This window comes from Odontesthes bonariensis, chromosome 7, assembly GCF_027942865.1.
Source record: "Odontesthes bonariensis isolate fOdoBon6 chromosome 7, fOdoBon6.hap1, whole genome shotgun sequence".
Classification (NCBI taxonomy): domain Eukaryota; kingdom Metazoa; phylum Chordata; class Actinopteri; order Atheriniformes; family Atherinopsidae; genus Odontesthes; species Odontesthes bonariensis.
This window is the reverse complement of record NC_134512.1, coordinates 2,968,826-2,991,324: the sequence shown is the minus strand read 5'-3', so window position 1 is coordinate 2,991,324 and position 22,499 is coordinate 2,968,826. Positions and strand designations below refer to the sequence as shown.

The following is a 22,499-nucleotide window of genomic DNA, read 5'->3' as shown; positions in this document are numbered from 1 at the left end:
CACATTCATTAGCCCAGTAGCATGCTCACTAAGCAGTTGTTGTGCTGTCCTGTGGTTTAAGGTCACCTGTGTATTATATAAGATTGCTGCTGCTTGTGCTTTTTTGTTTGTTTGTTTGTGTGTTTGTTCTCTGCTTTTCTGCTTACATTCATAAAGCTTCCCTTGGCATAGCAAATGTGTTTAGCATAAACGGTATTCAGATTACAATTCTGCTGCCATAATGCTGGACAGGAGGAGGGAAAAAAAATATACATATGTCTTTGAATCTTAGCAGTTTGCTATAATTCATCATTATATTTGCACCAAAATACTTATTAATAAAGACTGAAAGTGGAAAAACAACAAAAAAAAAAACAACATTATGTCACCACTGCATCCCTACAGAGACTTTCACCAACAGCCTGCAGCAGAAGAGCTACATCACCTGTGATGTGACAGGAAGGTGTGTAAAAGCTGTAATTAAGGACTCTAAATCTGAAGTCAGCTAAAACGCCTCAGGCTTCACCATGGTGGTAGTTTTCCCTCAGTCTATTCTTTCTTTTATATGTTGTGTAATGAGAAGGCAAATGTGTTAATCTTCACATCAACACAAATGGGGGGGGTGTTTGCAACTTTTCATTCTCGACACATTTGTTTTTGATGTAACTCCGTAAATCTGTAAACTGTCTCAGATGCATGTTGAGCTCTGAGCATCGCAGCTAGGCCACGTGACATGGTTTCCACTTGAGAATTTCCTCAGTTCCCATGATTACATGGGCAAGGAATTCAACCACAATCTGATGTCATTCTTAAATGATTGGAGGTGAGAAAATGTTTCCATCATTCAGCTCTGCTTCTGTGATTTGTAAATGCAAGCTCTTGCATCATAAACACTTTGATGACACGTTCATGAATTCCGTGACATGGATATACTATCCACGTCCTCAGATAGGACATCTGTTCTTACATTTTGAAAAATTATTGAGAAATTTTAATTTTCAGAGATCTAGGATGTTTGTTAGTGTGTAGAGACAAACATAAGCTTTCATGGGTGGTGGGCGGATGTCAAATGCAGACTTATTGGCAAGACGATGGTTCACTAAATTTTCTTTTACAAAAAAGCAACAAAGCAGAGAACTGAGTGAAATCAGGAGAGGTAGTTGGATACAGCTAGCAGGTGGTCAGAAAAGAACTGAAGACATCTAATGACGATGACAAGAAACAAGGTCCTGTGATGGAATAGCGACCTGTCCAACATGTACCCTGCCAGGCACCCTAGGCGCCAGGCCCTCCCATGACCCTGAATTGGACGAAGCGGGATTAGAAAATGGATGGATAAGAAAAAACAGGGAAAGGATCAAGCATACAGAACACATTAGAAATAAGACTCTTGCTCAATAGAACAAAGAATGAAGGTAAAACAAACTGAAATATGTAACAGTATAAATCAAACAGAGGAAGTGAAACTTGAATTAAAAATCCTAAAGAAGCATTTCTTTTAAAAAAAACACAGGAAGAGAATATAAAGCTTGAAGAAATATAAAAGAGAGAATTTTCAGGAAAAAACAAAACCCAAACCATGACATAAACTATTCTAATTCAGTCCACCACGTTCTGCAGCAACCCAGTCTCACAAAAAAACGTGTAATACCTACGTTGGTCCACAAGCACATTGAGTTGCCTGTGGTATGAAATGCGCTATATAAATAAAGATTGATTGATTGATTGATTGAAGGGAAAACGTGGAATTGTCACAATTTGGCCCCCAAAATTGTGACAATTCCACGTTTTATTCGGCCTATTCATTTACATTGCTTCGCAACCAGGTCACGTGACTATCAAGTTTCCCTCAGCTAAAACATGAAAATGGCCGACTGTCAACCTTTTTTCTGTGAAAAACATAATATTTTAAGAAAGCATCTGCATTTGTATGCATTTCGATGGCATTTCTAGCGAGAACTATGCATCATATTTTCAGAATCTTCGTTCAGAGAATGTAGACGATCTTTCGTTTATTAGTTTCGCCGAAGATTTTGGTATCTCCTTGAAAAAACGTAAGAATGTCACGTTTTCTACCATTGTTAAGGTGGTTGCTATGGACGCTGCTATCTCAACGTCACCGACCTGCGCCGACATTCCCCGTAATTTCTGTTAAAAAATAAAAATAAAAAATGTGTATATATATAAAGATATAGCCACATAACAATAGTGACCTTATCATAGAAATGGTTGATAAAACATTATCAACCATTTCTATCAGTGGGACATTATTTCAGTGAGCCAGTAGAGAGAGAAGGCCTGTTATCAGGCATGGGCTTTTTTTTTATTTTTCAACCGTATTGACCAAACGTGTATCTCTCATAATATATTCATCATACATATATTATACGCATATATAATCTGTCTTTATGCGACTATAAATAACCTTTGCAAACCGGAAGTACTACGAGTACCGTGTTGATTTTGTATGATATTACATGGTGCGGCTCTAAAAGTATCTGAAGTAAATTTATTTAATTTTTTTTTGTATTGATCATCGATATCAAGTGTAATTACTAATTCGGCTGTACTTGATGTTTGATATATTTAGTAGATGTATGTTTTTCCAACCCTACTTTGCAAAACGGAAGAAGCTGCTAACCCAAAACCACATTTCGACAATAACAGTTAGAATATCTAACATATACCAACATCTTGACTTTTTCCAAACCTCAATCATATAGATGAAGTATAATTACTAATTCGGCTGCACTAGATATTTGATATATTCAATATATATATGTTTTTAAAACCCTACTTTGCAAACTGGGAAGAACTACAAATATGGCGCTAATTTTGGATCAGATACATAGCACGGACAAAGAAATGTAGTTTATTTTAAAAACGTGCGTATTTCTTATAATTTGGAGTAGTCAATACTACATTGAGAGTACAAGGAGAAATTTAAAGGGGTGGATAACACATTTATGTCATCAGATTTTAAATATGCAATTGTGAAATTGGTGAAAATGATTTTTTACCATATTTGATAGCGCCCCCACTTGGTGGTTATATCCATATGGGTATAGTCACATAGCTGAAGTCAAGAGCTCTCTATAACAGTTGGTTCCATATCTGTAGCCTCTTCTGTTAATGATTAACAAGCCTTCTAAATTGCACTGAGGTCACGTTCAGAGGTCAATATTTCAAGGCAGGACTGATTTATAATCTTCACACTGACATATGTTACTCACCAGGTCAAGGTCTTTTCAAAAATGTCTTTCATTTTGTCCTACAACAAAGTGTAATTTTCACCTGTGTTTAGTGTTAGCCCCTTTCAGGTGTGGGTTCTAAGATCCATTTGATTGTCCAGCCTGGATGAAATCAGGCTGGTTTTTTTTTAAATTTTTGGTCAGAAAGAACCTTCAAGGTATTGATGATTTTCCTAATCATGTTCATAATTTTGGATTTGGGCTACTGTAGACTTTATTTTACTGATAGGTGGGTGACAATGGGCCCCATGGCATGGGTTTGTCAACATCCCATACCCCCACGGCAGGGCACTCACTTCACAAAAATGATAAATAATAACAATAAAGATCATTCTTTAACAGGTAGCCCTCTCAGCACCTCAATTATCCTACCCTGCCCCGCCATACATCTTCTGTAAAGACAGACATATGTGTGTGTGTATGTTATTTGTCCGCTATATTCACTAGTATAATACTACTACTCTTTCATCACTATATTAATCAGCCCTAGCCTGGCGACGCCATCCTACGTACTTCCGCCCAAAGATTTTGGCTCCGCACATAGTCTGGCCCAATCCCCCTACCTCGGTTCGCTCAGTGTTTTGCCAATCAGCAAACAGTTGCGAGTGTTGACGCAGAACTCACGCGCGGAGTCCATTGTAGTCCATATAATTGTAGTTCAACCGCAGCGGAAATAAACATGGCGACGGAAGAAGAGACGCTAGAAGCTATCCATGAAGTTGTCTCAACTCTGGAGAGCATTACACAATTAAAACAAGAGCAAGAGGAATGCCTCGTCAATTTTGTTAGTGGCAAGGATGTCGTAGCTCTCCTTCCAACTGGCTTTGGGAAAAGTTTGATTTATCAAATGGTACCGGTATAATGAAAGCGGATGTGGGAAGCGTGATTCGCGAGCTAGAGCCTCGCGAGAGTAAGCATGAACCTCGGCGCATAACCTACGTCCTTTCTAAACATTACTGATTGGTTAAGGGAACTCCAATGAATTTAAGTTGCTGAGTAAGGTCCCACCCTCCATGGAAACGGATTCCTCTTGGGTTTTTCCAGACTGTTTGACGGAGTCAACAGTCGGCTTTCGCCCAGGCTAAATCAGCCCAACTTCTTCCATCAAATCAGATACATATATAACCAAATAGACATATGTTTGTTTATGTCGGCATACATACATACATAAATAGGAGTCATGTTTTTTGGTAAGTAGCTCTTTAACCAGCTTGGAGTGGTTGCCAGGTTCGCTAGTACCTGCGTTTTTTACGCATTACGTGACCAGTCTACGTGACCGTGACTATTGGGTCAACAACCACACTGCTACAATAGCGACCAGGCAAGCTAAGCATAAAAGACAAGATCTGGCAACCTGATAAAAAAATTAAAAAAATGCAGCAGGACTGATGTGTGCTGATAACGTCTATTGAATAGACTGATAACAGTCAAATAGGGTGCATAGATATACTTATATTATTATTTATGATCAAAAAATTATCTTTTGCTTGTTGTGAATACATTTTAGAGTAAAGCATATTAGAATGCATACACAACAGAAGTTCTGTTGTGTCATATGTAACTACACACAATTAAATTAGACATTTTTAAATCCAGGTTAAAAACATTTCTGTTCTCATGTATCTATGCATGAAATCTGCACGATATCTTTTAACTTATCTAGGCTGTTGCTTGTTTTTAAATTCATTTAAATTATTTTATTTGTTTCTCTTTATATTCTTTTATGTATTTTAATGCTTTTTCCACTCCCTGCTGCAATGCTTTTATTTTATGTAAAGCACTTTGAATTGTTTGTACATGAAATGTGCTATATAAATAAATTTGATTTGATTTGATTTGATAAATTGTTGTTCCTTCATGTCAGCCTAAATTCCTTTCTGCATTGTCCTGATCGGGTTGCTGTGCCTCAGCCACTGGCGCATGCGCCACGCAGATATAGTGTGGCTATATCTAAAAAAAACACACCAAAAAATAAATATTTATTATATTATATTATATTATATTTATATTATATTTATTTTTTTAAACAAAAAGTACAGGGAATGTCGGCGCAGGTCGGTGACGTTGAGATAGCAGCGTCCATAGCAACCACCTTAACAACGGTAGAAAACGTGACATTCTTACGTTTTTTCAATGAGATACCAAAATCTTCGGCGAAACTAATAAACGAAAGATCGTCTACATTCTCTGAACGAAGATTCTGAAAATATGATGCATAGTTCTCGCTAGAAATGCTATCGAAATACATACAAATGCAGATGCTTTCTTAAAATGTAATGTTTTTCACAGAAAAAAGGTTGACAGTCGGCCATTTTCCTGTTTTAGCTGAGGGAAACTTGATAGTCACGTGACCTGGTTGCGAAGCAATGTAAATGAATAGGCCGAATAAAACGTGGAATTGTCACAATTTTGGGGGCCAAATTGTGACAATTCCACGTTTTCCCTTGTGGACCAACGTAGGTATTACACGTTTTTCTGTGAGACTGGGTTGTCTGCAGAATAGGATGTAGCACTATCCCTTCATGCTGTCATAGCTTACAGGCTTGTTCATAGGTAGGTAGAAGGTAGTCCTCGTTATCTGACGTTAGTTCCAGTTCTGTGTTCGCTGTATCCCTCAGAGGGTAAATCTGCCTCTTCTGGAAGGAAATGATTTAATTACCTTGCCTGAGAAGGCATACCCATATTAAAAATAAGATAATATAGATGTGCTTTCCCTGTTTGACAGGCTTCCTCCAGTCTCTCCTATAGCACTGAAGTAATAGAACAGCTGTGGCTGATGAAAATCGTATTGAATTTGCGGTTTAGTATAACCCAAGATGTTTTCTTTTCTTTTTAAGGAAGGTTAACTAGGAAGGTTACTACATGTCATTCCAAAGAAAACTTTAATGTGCAAGCAATAGTTGTGAGGATATTTAGAAGAAAGTCATCATGAGTCTTAAGTTGGCACCCCTTCCAGTATGGAGTATGTGTAATTTGTTGGCAGAGGTGTCAAGTAACAAAGTACAAATACTTCGTTACTGTACTTAAGTACACTTTTTAGGTATCTGTACTTTACTCCATTACTTATTTTTCTGCCTACTTCTGACTTCTACTCATTACATTTTCACACAAGTATCTGTACTTTCTATTCCTTACATTTTCAAAACAAACAGCCTCGTTACTCTTGGCTTCAGTTTTTTTTTTTTAATTTTAACTCTTGGCTTCAGTTTAATGTTTATGTATTTCACGTCATGTGCGCCATCCAATACAGATCAGTGGCGCCATCCACACCTAGTGAGAACGAGTGTAATTGGATGAATGGTATAACGCAAACACTCATCGGTTAGGCTATTCGTCAAATTTGTGCTGACACACAAGGAAATCGTCATTCATCAGAAGCAAGCAGGTGTTCTACAAACTGCAAACGTGAAGCTGTGCGAAGCGTCTAACATAATCTTAGTGTGTATGCAAAATTGTTGCACTCTCCTACTCCGTGCCATTTTCAGAGCGTTTTAGGTGCTCTGTATGTAGTGTTAAAGAGCTCATTTTCGTTTCAGTTTTTGTCTTGTCTTGTCTTTTTCTTTGACTGTCAGCTTTGACAAAGGGGGGAACGAGCGTGTGTATATCTTTTTTCTTTGAATTTTTCAGGCAGTAAGACTTTTTTATTTTTATTTTTGACGGGACGAACATGAATACCTCACGACCTACCTCTTGAATACTAATACTGTAATTAAATTCCAATAAAGTTTGAGAAAGAACATGCTACTTGAGTGACTTTGTCTTTGACAGTAATGGTTTTATGATTGTTGTCTTGGGCCACATGTAGAACTAACCAGTTTTCAAATTAAGCTTGCAATTCATATAGTGGCAGCTACCTTTTTGTGTGTGTTTTTTTTAATTTTTTAATTTTTTTCATTTAAAGGTTACTTTATACTTTTATACTTTAAGTAGGTTTTGGAGCACATACTTTTTCACTTTTACTTGAGTAAAGAGGTCAAGTTGATACTTCAACTTTTACCAGAGTGTTTTTAAACTGCAGTATCTATACTTCTACTTAAAGCAATACAATGTAACTTCTCAAAAAGCCCATTATGGAGCTCCCCCTACAGGCTTGGAGGTAATGTACGGTTACACTGTCGTAAATACAACACCCTTTCGCTTTCACGTTTCACGTTTGTTGACGAACCGGCGAGCAGTCAGAAGGTGCAAGCTATGTCGACCGAGAAGGTAAGAGTAATCAAATGTACCTGGGAGCGTGAGAGGGGTCTATTTGTTTTTGCGGTAGGTGTGCCAGAAAGCAAATCGAAGTACTTCCGCTCAGCTCCCGGGCCGGTCCAGCAAAGTTACATAGCGCAGTTATTCCAACTCAGACCCCCGAAGGGCATAGGAGACAGGCCAATCGTAATATTAAAACTCATTCTAGCTGCACAATTTTTTTCAAGCTGTTATTTTAAGGTAGAAATGTTACATAGTATTGCTTTAAAGGTTGGGTAGGGGATCTTTTTCTGGAACATTTTTTTACATATTGCTTGAAATACTCTTCACACCCCCATTGCAACCAATTAATTAAAAGTTTTGACATTAATATGAAAAGTTTTAGTGGCCTCTAGAACGTACAATCTAGGAAAAACAGTATCCAATCATTGTGAACGGACCGTTCACAATGATTGGATACTGATGCGTCTATCAAACTGCAATCTGCTCCTCCCTCCCCCTCCTTCCCCCTGTGCGCATACCCTGCTCCGTGAACGAATTACTCGTGCCCAGAAGCTTGGCAGGAAGCTAAACTAGAGCCAGCTTGGCTAGCACCTAGTATTATTAAACGTATAGTTAGCATATACTAAATACTAAATACGGCAGCGATCGATGCTTGCTGTCAGAACAGCGCTCGTGCACCTTCGTGCTCGTGCGCGTTCATGTACTCTAGAGGCGTGCCTTCGGGGGAAAGTGAAGAAAAGGGTTGGGACTTTTTACCTGTGTATTTTCAAAATGCAGCTTCGCTGGACTCAAAATCCAGGATCTCCTACCCTACCTTTAGGTAACAAATGTGTGTACTTTTGACACCACTGTTTGTTGGGCCCCTTTTTATCTTCACAATACACCCAGAAACCAACCAGTTCTCTGGAGCTTTTCTTGATTGTCAACAGATCACCTGACCGAGCAAATCAAATGACAATAATTTTGATAACTGGTGAATTTATGTAAATTTAATTTAAAAAAAAAAGGTTTTTTTTAATTGTTTGGTCAGAAGAAAAGAGACATGGAATTTGATCTTCAATGAATAATAATGGCTATTTTCTACATATTTGATAAAACTTGGAATGTGTTATAGAAAGCAACTGTCAGAGGGTGGCCAGTACTTTTGGTTGAGAGTCTGGGTTTGTAATCAAGGATCAAGTCCCATTGCTGCCAAGCAACTGGCCAATGTTGGCAGCGTTACCACATTCACGTTTAGTTTATGCAGGTCAGCCTGCTATTCCTGCGGGAAATGTTCCCAGTAATGTCAAAAGCTGTTTGATAAAGTCTTCAGCTACAGCTGCCCCTTTCATGAGAAAGGAGTGAAGTTCTTATGAAAAAGTTGAATTACGACATCATCAGGAGAGAGCTGCGCAAAGAACAGAGCTGGGCTCCGTGATAAAGGAACCATGCAGAGAGTCAGGCAGAGAGATAAGGTATCCTTTCACATTTACAATGCGCCTGGCAGCAAAGCTACCAGGCGCATTGTAATCATTATCATGCTGTTCATCTCAGGTAACATCCATCCCAACCCAGGCCCAGTTAGTGCTATTCATGCAGTTCCTAATCTGGCATTTAATGAATTCTGTGATCGCACGTGTTTGGGGTTCATGCATATCAACATTCGCAGCCTGTTGCCTAAACTTGACCTGTTGAAATCCTGGATTCACACTATTAATCCTGATGTTCTTGCTGTTTCTGAATCATGGCTTAAGAAAAGTATTGCCACTTCTGTTATCTCCATACCGGGTTTTAACATATTTCGCCAAGACAGAGCCACTAAAGGAGGTGGTGTCGTGTTGTATGTTAAAGACCACCTGCAATGTTCTGTTTTTCTGTCAAAATCTGTTCCTAAGCAGTTTGAACTGTTGGTGTTAAAGATCATCCTGTCTAAGAATTTTTCTCTCTCTGTTGCTGTCTGCTACAGACCACCCTCAGCCCCACCTTGTTCTCTAACTGCACTTAGTGAGCTTCTGGCCCCACACATCTCCTCTGAGTTTGTTCTTTTGGGCGACCTCAACTGGGACATGCTTAACCCCCCAGAATTGGTCACTCAACAATTTGACGCCCTAAACCTTTACCAAATTATTTCAGAGCCCACCAGACTCAATCTGAAATCTCCTTCGTCTGCCACACTGATAGACGTTATCCTCACTAACGCTCCCAATAATTACAAATGTGGTGTCTTCAGTCAAGATCTGAGTGATCATTGTGTTATTGCCTGCACTCGCTCCAGTTCATCAGTTAAACGCCCTCCTGTGATCGTTTCCAAACGTTCCCTGAAGAACTTCGACCTGGAAGCTTTTCTTCATGATACTGCCGCTGTGAACTGGGACATATTTAACACTTTCACTTCTATGGAGGCGGCCTGGTCTTTCTTCAAGTCGACCTTCAGCCAGATTATCAATAAACATGCTCCACTCATAAAATTACGGATCCAGGATCGTTTTAGTCCCTGGTTCTCCCATGATTTGGCTGCGCTAATCCACCAGAAAAACACACTTTGGCGGATAGCTCGCTCTTCCCAGGCTCCTGCTGATTGGCTCGCTTTCCGGCACTGCAGAAATAAATGCACTCAGGCTGTCAGAAAGGCCAAAATCACTCACTTTTTGGACAAATTTGCTTCCTGCGGCTCAGATGCAAAGAAGTTCTGGAAAACGGTTAAATCTATGGAAAACAAGCTCACTCCTCCCCATCTTCCCAGTGCATTGACCTTTGGTGACTCTGTTATCACTGATAAGTCTCGTATGGTCTCACTTTTTAATCAGCACTTTGTTAGCTCAGATCCTGTTTTCTCTGCCAAGCCTTCCAATGCTGCTCCGTCATCCTTACTATCAACTACATCCTCCAGCTCTGGCTCCTTCTCCTTCAGACCCATCACGACTGCTGAAGTCTTGAAGCATCTCTCCAGCCTGGACCCCAGTAAGACAGCTGGCTCTGACGGGATCGATCCCATGTTTTTAAAAGCTGCTGCCCCGGTTATCGCAGCTCCCATCTGTCAACTTTTTAACTTGTCTCTGGATCTGTCCATCTTTCCTTTTGATTGGAAATCGGCTCTTGTTTTCCCCCTTTTCAAAGGGGGCATCAGCTCTGACCCCAACTGCTATAGGCCTATTTCCATCCTGCCGTGCCTGGCTAAGGTTCTTGAAAAACTGATTCATGAGCAGCTTAGCCTCTTCTTATCCTCCAACAACATCCTGTCTGACTTACAATCAGGCTTCCGGCCTGGTCATGGATGCACCACAGCCACTCTGAAGGTCTTGGATGACATTGTTTCCTCTCTGGACTCTAAGCTGTCCTGTATCGCTGCCTTCATTGATCTCACTAAGGCCTTTGATTCCGTCGTCCATCGCATCCTCCTTCAGAGGCTCTTCAACATTGGTCTGTCGTTCCATTCATGCTGTTGGTTTGCCAGCTACCTAAGTCACAGAACCCAGCAAGTAAAAACTGAAAACATCGTGTCAGCCCCTCTCACCATCACCAAAGGAGTACCTCAAGGTTCTATTTTAGGTCCATTGCTGTTCTCCATCTACATCAACGACATTACAAAAAGTGCTGGCAACTCCAAAATCCACCTATATGCTGACGACACCATTTTGTATTCAGTGGGCCCTTCTCTCCACTCAGCGGCAGCCACACTTCAACTTAGTCTCACCTCTGTTGAACAGCATTTCCATAGTCTCCACCTTCTCCTCAATACCACAAAAACCAAATGCATTATCTTCAACCGGAAACACACTTCCCCTTCTGCCCCAAAAATCCTCTGTGCTGGCGGCTCTGAGCTGGAGTTTGTGTCCTCTTATAAATACCTTGGCCTCTGGTTGGACTCCTCCCTCTTTCACCACCCACATCAAGCACCTACAGTCTAAAGTCAAAGCTCGCCTGAGCTTCCTTTACAGAAACAAGGCCTCATTCACCCGTGCAGCCAAACACAAACTTGTAAAAATGACCATTCTGCCCATCCTCGACTACGGTGACACCATCTATAGAGCAGCTTCCCACTCCACTCTTAGCAAACTGGACCCCCTCCATCACTCCGCCAACCGTTTTGCCACTGGAGCTCCATTCACAACTCACCACTGCGACTTATATAAGTTGGTTGATTGGACATCACTTCACACCAGACGGCTTCACCACTGGTTTATTCTCATCTACAAATCCATTCTTGGAATTACACCTCGCTACCTCTCGTCCCTTCTGCACATTTCCCAGCCTGCCCGTAACTTAAGATCCAATGCCTTCCTCAATTTATCTATTCCCAAAGCCCGGACTGTCTTTGGACGTAGTGCCTTCCGTTTTGCTGCAGCATACGACTGGAACGCACTTCAACACACCCTGAAACTGTCTGTCCTCACCCCAATCTCTGTCTTCAAAACAAACCTGCTCCAAGCCACAGTTGATTCCTGCACTTGTTAATATGCCCTCCTGCCATACTGTTTACTGTTTGTCTGTATTTTGTTTTGTACTGTATTTATATATTTTATTATTTTTATTTATTTCTTTTGTTGTGTATTTTATATAACCCTATTCTTTTAACTGTTAGCTCCTCCTCCCCCTTCCCTTTATCGAGCCTCTGCTCGTTCAGGCTGCTATTGAAAATAAGAATTTTTGTTCTTAATTGCTTGCCTGGTTAAATAAAGGTAAATAATTAAAGTTCCAAACATAAATACAGCAGTTGTGCTGAATATTGGGATCGTTATCTTATGTCTTTTCAAAGAGGAACACTGTTCAGGCTCTGTGAGAGAGGTGGAAGAGTCACTGACACTTTAAAAGATAGCCCAAGAGATATGAGCACATCGAATGATGATAAAACTATTAAAGCAACAGTGTCCCCAGCAACATTTGCTCTTGGAAATGTCTCAGTTTGTTACTCCCCCAACACTGAAACGGAATATCCACTCATGACTTTCAGGGAGGCTGTGTGTTAAACTTTGCAACAAATAAGATCAGTATGAGCGAGGTTTATACAAAGGTTCCCCTCTGTAAGAAAAGGCCACAGGCTGTTACAGGATGGGAGGCATTTATTTTATATCTAGTCCAGGGTTCTGCTTACTTTGTCCTGCTTTGGAAATCCAAACTTAGAGCTGGTAAGATATTCAAGTCTGAAGAAAAGTGATAAACAGACTGAAAGACACACAACACAAACCCTCATCCTTTGTGGCTTCCTTTATGAATTTAAAAAGATTTGGATTGTGAAGGACTCTCAGGATCATGTTCTCCCGTGAACTCACATGTTCTCTGTGGGCATCTCACTCTCCACAGACGACTCCCCAGGCATTGAGCCACTGTCCCACTCATGCAAAGCCTCTCGAGCTCTTCTACGACGCTCCCTCTCGATTTCCTCAGCATCCTCGATGCTCCTCTGAGTAGTTAGTCTGAAGAGAGAGAAGGACACGGTTTACTGAAAATGCTAAGTAAAAGACATGTAATATAAAACAATGTTAGCATTGTCTCAAACATTAAGTGATTTAGTGTTAATGTTCCTCATGACTATATTCAGCCACATGGGCACAAAGAAAGAGCTGATTCAGTAATTAGCAGCTGGTGAGGCCTCATGTCTGACTTATGTTTAAGGATTTCCTTCTGACATAGAAACTAAAAAGAAAAGAAAATCACAAGCTATTTCATGAGATCTGATTGAAATAAAAGGATGCATTTACACCATGTCTGTACAGTAAAAATACTTCACATTTCTGAGCAAATAAGAACATACATTTTATAGTACTAATTACTACAAACAAGCTTTTAAGTGTCCTACATACTCATGATTGCTCCTGTAGTGAGTACTTCTCATTCGTGGACCCTGAACATGAATTATTTTCATGAATCAACAGAGAACACCGGTTCCTGACTCATGGTCATTTCTCAGCTTCCTGAGCAGGGAATCTGTCATGATGAGTAAGGAAGAGCATCTACTGGGCCTCAGTTAAGGAGAGAACAGAAGGCTGTTTATGCTCTTCACCTCTTGTCAGCACGATATCACTCACTGAAAAAACAACTCATAAGATTTACTTAAAAAACCCTCTGTAAGTATTTGCACTCAAATGATTTAAGTAATATTTAATGCTGTAATATCAAGTAACACTCACTTGCCAGTATCAAGTAAATTTTACTTACCATAAAACATAACAGTTTTGAAGATATTAAGTAACATACTTAATTACATATAAATTTTAAGTTATATTTCTATAAACAACTTAAAGGCATGGTTGGTAATCCTGTTCAGAAACACATTTTGTAATACTGGGTGAAATGGTCCGTCTGTCCTGAGAGAAATCTATACAAGATGTATTTAGAAAAAGGGACGAAAATAATCAGACCTCTGTGGCAGCTGCAGGACTGAGAAAAAGCTGACCAATCCGAGATCAGCGTCCCGCTGATCTCGGATTGGAGCGCCTACAAAAACCAATCATATGCCTCTGCTTTCTGCCTACGCCCCCCTCTGCCGGCTCCCTGCTCCGTGTGCGCATGCGGTTCTACCGGCTTTGGATGACGCACTGACGGAATGGGGAGGGGGGGGTGGAGCTTAGAGGAGGGGACACTTTCGAATCTTGCTAGCTCTCTTGCTAGCTCTCTAGGATTACCTACCATAGCTTTAAGTAAACTCTACTTGTTTTTCATAGGCAGGAACATCATTTTACTCATATACTCAACATAATTTTAAGTAAATGAGTTTCAAACTTAATCACATTTTAACTACTGATTTTATCTGATTCTATCTGATTCTATCTATTGTTCTTATTTCTTTCTTTTTTGTTTAAAAAGCATTTAAATCATGCTTTTTATTTCTACTGTTTTAATGTATCTGTAAAGCACTTTGAATCGCCCTGTAGTTGAATTGTGTTGTACAGATAAACTTGCCTTGCCTTGCCTAAATTTTATATATCTGTAGTATTTGCTGTTATGAAGTAACTTAGTAGATTTTAATGATACACTTTCAGAGTAAAGTTTATGTAGTATTTCTAGGTTTATGTACATACAACTATTAAACATTTAAATTGTATGAGGAAACCTAAGTAAAACTTACTCTTCCCCCATAATTCATGTATTACGTTAATAAAATGTTTAATTTTACTTAAGAAGTTCAAATTTACACAGACAACTGGAAGCGTTCATGCTGGAACTTTGGCAGGGGAACATTGCTACACATTTACTGATTTGGTAATATTTCACTTAAAATCTAGATCTGTTAAAATGGTTTAGTTTAGATGACCAAAACCCAGATGATATACAAACACCACCAAAAGCAGCCCACAGCTCAGACTGTTCTTCACATTTCTGATGCTGCCCTCACGTAGTAGCAAAAGTATATATCACGTGAAGACGTGCGTTTGTGATGCCCACTGCATGCCCATGCAGAACGGTCACAGCACTGTTCAATGCATCAGACTCCATCTGTTCCTCCATCATCCACCTTCATTGAGGAAAGGACTGACGTATAAGGGCAGGCAGGCTCGTAACCTCTGAGTTTCAGCACCTTCTCAGGGGACACATTTTCTTTCATCCAGTATAATACGCCGGATGTCCAGCTGCAGTGTCACCTCATCTTTGACCCACAGTTCCAATAACAGTCTTAAAATGACAGATGTTCCATCAGAGGAAAAATGACAACACTTACCATTAAAGGCACAATGTGCGATTTTTATGCCAGGAGGTGGCGATATAGAATAAAATCAACCCCAGGCAGTAGAAGAAATCGCTGGTCTGGCGCTGGCCCCGCACCCGCCGGCCCACCCCGCCCCCACTCTCTGCCCCCACCCCGCCCCCACTCTCTGCCCCCACCCCTGCACTCACTCCTCCTAGCATCTGCCATCTCGTTAGCCTCTCTGAAGCCACTAGCACCAGGGAGTCTCTATTATGAGGAGAGGGAAAGCTGGCGGCTTTTTCCGGGTGGTACTGCACTCTAGGGGCGCCAACGAGCTTAGCTTTGGTTGTTGTTAGCGGCACCAGGTTAGCACTCTGGCACAGTGGACGAGTGCCGTAAAGCAGCCGGTCGTAATCAGCCGTGCGTTCTTCAGATTCCGTTAGCTAGATGCTAGCGGAGACTGACTCGCAAATGCCAGACCTGTAAGAAAACAGAAAGCTATAACTCCCAGGTTATTGTACTTTCGATATAAATCCACATCCCTCTGTCAGAAATCAGAGTAATATTTTCAGGTCGCCAGACCAGCGATTTCTTCTACTGCCTGGGGTTGAACGGAGGTTGATTTTACTCTATATCGCCACCTCCTGGCCAGAAAAACTGCCGGTCCGGCGCTATCAGTTTAGCCTGCTAATTCGAGTAGCCCCTGACTGCAGACCGCAGATCGGGGCGGAGATCAACGTTGAGGGGGCGGAACGTTGAGGGGGCGGAGCTCAACGTTGAGGGGGCGGAGCTCAATGACTCCTTTGCGGGTGCCATCTGGTGGCGGTGCTCAACGTTGATGCTCAACATAGAACAACACATTGAACCGCAGAAGAAGACTGTGTGGAGGAGAATAAGTAGATTTGTTTTTTAATGTGCTATTTTGCAATATTTGTGACAGACAAGGAAGAAAGTAACATTTTTTTTCATTTTAAAATATGCTATGCTCTCTGTGACGATACACTGTGTTCTTAGTTATTAGCTTAGTTATTATCTTACACCACGGAGACGACTTAGAAACTCAGCGCTAACTTTCAACAACATGTGGTAACTTCCGGTTTTCAAAAATAAACGAGAACTGTCAATTTTTTATTTAAAAAAAGAGAGATGCGTGTCTCATAAAATTATTCATAGTACTATGCCCCTACACTCGTTTTTTTTTAAAATAAACAACACCAAAGCTTTGAAGCATGCTTCAAACTCACTGGAAAAATTGTCTAAAAAAAAAAAAAAAAAAAAGAAACCGTTTGAGCCCTTCTACTGTGCAAAAACTATTTTTCTTGAATAAAAACATGTGAAGCAACACAAGCACCCTCTTTATTACACCAAGCACACTCCCAAAGAAAATATGAATGACAAACCAAAAATTTTCACATTGTTTTTAAATTATTGTGTTATTATATACAGAAGAGATGTATCATATTTGCTTTATTTGGTGCAACAATCGCTACTGCCAGTAGATGTAACCCAAGGGAATTGAATGAAGCTTCGGGTAGTGAACCACTTTGAGACAATGGTTCAAAATGATTCAATTTCCATCACCAGCTGCAGGTTTTTGTCCCAAACAGGCAACAGTACGACAGTCTTGACTCAGATAATCAGCTGATCTCAGTCTGCAGATAGTTGATTGGTCAAACTCTGTGCTTATATAAATAGCCTATAATTATCTATCTAATATATATAATTGTTTCATATATATAATTATATATCTAATATATATTATTATAATTGTTTTATATACAGTTATAATTGATTCCTTATTTTAGGCAACTCGGTGCTGCTTGCTGTTTGTGAATGTGCTGCATGGTCTCCGCCACCAGATGGCACCCGCAAAGGAGTCATTGAGCTCCGCCCCCTCAACGTTGAGCCCCGCCCCCTCAACGTTCCGCCCCCTCAACGTTGATCTCCGCCCCGATCTGCGGTCTGCAGTCAGGGGTACTTGGCTAATTCTGCAGTAAAACTCAGCTATGCTGCGTATAAACTTTGGTTAGGACATGCCAGTAGGATTATTTCTGCACACTCTTATGGTATGTATAGGTGTTTTTTGTATGCAATACACTTCAAAATGACATAAAAATCGCACATTGTGCCTTTAAGGCAGTAAAGTGTCACAGGATTAAAATGCATCCATGTAATCTCACTCTAATGATGTTTAACCAATTAGTGCAGATCTGGGAGCTGAACATATAGCTACATGTCATAAGTTCATTGTGTCCTTATGCACCACAGTACTGTTTACCAAAAATCCACGTTGTAAATAACTGAGCTTTGATATTCCCGGAGTACATCCAGCCAAATCCTTCACATATCTGTCAAGCAAATATCAACACACCAACAGAATTAGTCCACGTAACATGAAACAGACTGCAATCACTGCATTACTTTGTGAAAACCTTCAACATATCAATCTCCAGCAAATGGACAGGACTGTTCCACCTGTTCCACGACTGTTCCACCTGTTCCACGACTGCTCTACCTGTTCCATGACTGTTCCACCTGTTCCACGACTGTTCCACGACTGTTCCAAGACTGTTCCACGACTGTTCCACTACTGTTCCACAACTGTTCCACGACTGTTCCACATGTTCCACGACTGTTCCACCTGTTCCACGACTGCTCTACAACTGTTCCATGACTGTTCCACGACTGTTCCACGACTGTTCCACACCTGTTCCACCTGTTCCACGACTGTTCCACGACTGTTCCACGACTGTTCCACGACTGTTCACGACTGTTCCACGACTGTTCCATGACTGTTCCACGACTGTTCCACGACTGCTCTACGACTGTTCCATGACTGTTCCACGACTGTTCCACGACTGTTCCACACCTGTTCCACCTGTTCCACGACTGTTCCACCTGTTCCACGACTGTTCCACACCTGTTCCACCTGTTCCACGACTGTTCCACCTGTTCCACGACTGTTCCATGACTGTTCCACGACTGTTCCATGACTGTTCCACGACTGTTCCACCTGTTCCACGACTGTTCCACGACTGTTCCACGACTGTTCCATGACTGTTCCACGACTGTTCCACCTGTTCCAGGACTGTTCCACGACTGTTCCACGACTGTTCCACGACTGCTCTACCTGTTCCAGGACTGTTCCAGGACTGTTCCACCTGTTCCACTACTGTTCCATGACTGTTCCACCTGTTCCACGACTGTTCCATGACTGTTCCATGACTGTTCCACGACTGTTCCATGACTGTTCCACGACTGTTCCATGACTGTTCCACGACTGTTCCACCTGTTCCACGACTGTTCCACGACTGTTCCACCTGTTCCACGACTGTTCCACGACTGTTCACGACTGTTCCACGACTGTTCCACGACTGTTCCATGACTGTTCCACGACTGTGCCACCTGTTCCACGACTGTTCCACGACTGTTCCACCTGTTCCACGAATGTTCCACTTGTTCCACGACTGCTCTACCTTTTCCACGACTGTGCCACCTGTTCCACGACTGTTCCACGACTGTTCCACGACTGTTCCACGACTGCTCTACCTGTTCCACGACTGTTCCACCTGTTCCACCTGTTCCACCTGTTCCACGACTGTTCCATGACTGTTCCACGACTGTTCCACGACTGTTCCACGACTGTTCCACCTGTTCCGCGACTGTTCACCTGTTCCACGACTGTTCGCGACTGTTCCACGACTGTTCCATGACTGTTCCATGACTGTTCCATGACTGTTCCACGACTGTTCCATGACTGTTCCACGACTGTTCCACGACTGTTCCATGACTGTTCCACGACTGTTCCACCTGTTCCACGACTGTTCCACGACTGTTCCACCTGTTCCAGGACTGTTCCAGGACTGTTCCACGACTGTTCCACGACTGTTCCACGACTGCTCTACCTGTTCCAGGACTGTTCCAGGACTGTTCCAGGACTGTTCCACCTGTTCCACTACTGTTCCATGACTGTTCCACCTGTTCCACGACTGTTCCATGACTGTTCCACGACTGTTCCATGACTGTTCCACGACTGTTCCACCTGTTCCACGACTGTTCCACGACTGTTCCACGACTGTTCCACCTGTTCCACGACTGTTCCACGACTGTTCACGACTGTTCCACGACTGTTCCACGACTGTTCCATGACTGTTCCACGACTGTGCCACCTGTTCCACGACTGTTCCACGACTGTTCCACCTGTTCCACGAATGTTCCACTTGTTCCACGACTGTGCCACCTGTTCCACGACTGTTCCACGACTGTTCCACTTGTTCCACGACTGTGCCACCTGTTCCACGACTGTTCCACGACTGTTCCACGACTGTTCCACGACTGCTCTACCTGTTCCACGACTGTTCCACCTGTTCCACCTGTTCCACCTGTTCCACCTGTTCCACGACTGTTCCATGACTGTTCCACGACTGTTCCACGACTGTTCCACGACTGTTCCACAACTGTTCCACCTGTTCCACAACTGTTCCACGACTGTTCCATGACTGTTCCACCTGTTCCACGACTGTTCCACCTGTTCCACGACTGTTCCACCTGTTCCACAACTGTTCCACCTGTTCCACGACTGTTCCACCTGTTCCATGACTGTTCCACGACTGTTCCACGACTGTTCCCCCTTTTCCACCTGTTCCACCTGTTCCACGACTGTTCCACGACTGTTCCATGACTGTTCCACGACTGTTCCACCTGTTCCACGACTGTTCCACGACTATTCCACCTATTCCAGGACTGTTCCAGGACTGTTCCACGACTGTTCCACGACTGCTCTACCTGTTCCAGGACTGTTCCACGACTGTTCCACCTGTTCCACGACTGTTCCATGACTGTTCCATGACTGTTCCACGACTGTTCCACGACTGTTCCACGACTGTTCCATGACTGTTCCACCTGTTCCATGACTGTTCCACGACTGTTCACGACTGTTCCACGACTGTTCCACGACTGTTCCATGACTGTTCCACAACTGTGCCACCTGTTCCACGACTGTTCCACGACTGTTCCACAACTGTTCCACGACTGTTCCATGACTGTTCCACCTGTTCCACGACTGTTCCACTTGTTCCACGACTGCTCTACCGTTTCCACGACTGTGCCACCTGTTCCACGACTGCTCTACCTGTTCCACGACTGTTCCACCTGTTCCACCTGTTCCAAGACTGTTCCACGACTGTTCCACGACTGTTCCACGACTGTTCCACGACTGTTCCACAACTGTTCCACCTGTTCCACAACTGTTCCATGACTGTTCCACGACTGTTCCACCTGTTCCACGACTGTTCCACCTGTTCCACGACTGTTCCACGACTGTTCCACGACTGTTCCACAACTGTTCCACCTGTTCCACCTGTTCCACCTGTTCCATGACTGTTCCACCTGTTCCACCTGTTCCACCTGTTCCACGACTGTTCCCCCTTTTCCACCTGTTCCACCTGTTCTACGACTGTTCCACGACTGTTCCTTGCCCATGTTAGTGTTAAGTAGTGCGGTCTCCATAGAAACTGCAGCTCCTCGTAGCTGAGTGTCCTCACTAAAGCTGGTATGTGTCACAGCTGTTAACCTGCTTGTACTGTTGGACCAACCACAGAGAAGAAGGGGGACATAATGATGATGCATCAACCTGTTCTTTATTTCCACTCCTGCGACACTGAGGGAGGTGAACAATAACAGGAAAAGTTCTTCAGGAACCTGGGCCCATCCAGGCTCAATGTAATCACCTCTGCTGGCAGCTGTACCTGCTCCTCAATCCCTCCACAGAAAAACTGCGTCAGAATCCGGATTCTCACGATGCGATCTTCTTAAATGGAAAACCTCACCAGGTAACAGTGCATTTGTGTTGAGCGCGTTTGCATTTAAAATCTTTATTTCGGCTAATGTTTCAACAGATTACAGAATTTGCAATTCATTTGTGATTAATCAGGATTATCCACAAAGACTCACAGGATTATTCCTGAATTAAATGTCAATGTCTTGACAACCTTATTTATGACATAACATGGAACAATAAAACTCTATGTTTCTACTGCCAGCTTCATAGCAACAAACAAGGCCTGGTTCTGTAGTCCTGTGTGAGTCCTGTGTGAGTCCTGTGTGAGTCCTGTGTGAGTCCTGTGTGAGTCCTGTGTGAGTCCTGGGAGTAGGGTAGGTGCTGCACACATACTGGCTCTAGTTGCTCTGTTGTTGGTTGTTTCGGTGAGGAAATCTGTGGGACTGATACAGCAGAGGGTGTGGGCTAAACTCTCCTTAACCTGCCCTGTCATTACATTTCCCTTCTGTAACCAGCGCTGAGAGATTCTATCATGATTGCCAGCAGCTCAAACATCTGAATGATATCTCTTTACTTCCTCCCACTCATCCAAAATTAAAAAAGTTTTTTTCTCTTACCCAGCAGCAGGGGGGAGATCTTCCCCCTCACCCACACAACGTTGCTTACAGCTTAGAGACAAACTGAGCTTTAGTGTTGCATTTTCAGACAATTAACACTATATGTACAGAGCACTTTCTCAACCTCTGCAGGAGTCATGCTGTTTTTTTATTGTTTCACAGGAAACTGATACTAAAGACAAGACTGAGCATGTTGCCTCCCTGAACGTTGCATCATGTAACGGCTGAAAAAGAGCTATTGAACCCCGGAGGTCAATGGGCTCCACAGCAGATTGAAACAGTTGGAATGACTCAACTGGGCTGAAAAATCAACATGTGCAAGTGTTGGTACAACTGTTCCAGCTCATGAAACTGTCACAAAACTGCTGCTCACTAGTTTTAAAGGGCAAAAAAAAGCCAGAGGATGATGTGGTGGATTACACATTCCACCGTCATCCAGGGGACCGTAATTTGCTTCCGTATGACTCGTACTTTTAAAATGCATTTTTATCTAATTTCACCCTTTTCATGAAGACTAACACGGTTAAAAACTCTCAAAGATGAAACACAATAATCAGCCATCATTTATTTCTCGAAAAATAATTCAAATTGTGATAAAGTTTTAAAAGGAGTTGGCTGATTTATTGTGGGTTCAGTCATGTTGGACCTTCGGGTCATGCTTACATGCTAATTTGGCTTAATCTTGAAAAGTGGAACACATTATAAAACAAATAATAACAACAGTTTTGATGAAGCAGCTGAAACTTGTGATAAACTGTGCTGATCAGCTCCAACAGGTGAATCTGATGTCACTCTTCTTATGTGTGGGACTCTAATGGAAAGCAAATCCCAAATGGCATCCAAACATGTTGGACAGTTTCGTAAAAACACTGTTTTGGAGGCAACTTTGTGAAACATTGACTTTATGAAAGAAAAGGAAGTGTAAACTCTGTTATCTCAAATGACAGAAACAACCAGAAAGACACATACCCACAAAGCAGGTAACAGATGTGCCACCTCTAAACAGAGCCACAAAGCCTTATATTGCTGCTGGTTCTTGTTGATACTTGTCCAGACTGTAGCTTTATTGTCCA

The 22,499-nt window shown here is 42.1% G+C and overlaps 2 protein-coding genes across 2 annotated transcripts in view; both read right to left on the bottom strand.

The window, feature by feature from the left end:
- The window catches only part of tnnt3a (troponin T type 3a (skeletal, fast)), a 209,615-nt gene that overhangs the window by 85,129 nt on the left and 101,987 nt on the right, over positions 1 to 22,499 (bottom strand). The window lies entirely within an intron of this gene.
- Positions 1 to 22,499, bottom strand: part of lsp1a (lymphocyte specific protein 1 a) — a 95,103-nt gene that overhangs the window by 64,892 nt on the left and 7,712 nt on the right. The window contains exon 2 of the mRNA XM_075469258.1: positions 12,677 to 12,820. Within this exon, the coding sequence (XP_075325373.1) occupies positions 12,677 to 12,820 (144 nt within the window). The remainder of the gene's footprint in view (positions 1 to 12,676; positions 12,821 to 22,499) is intronic.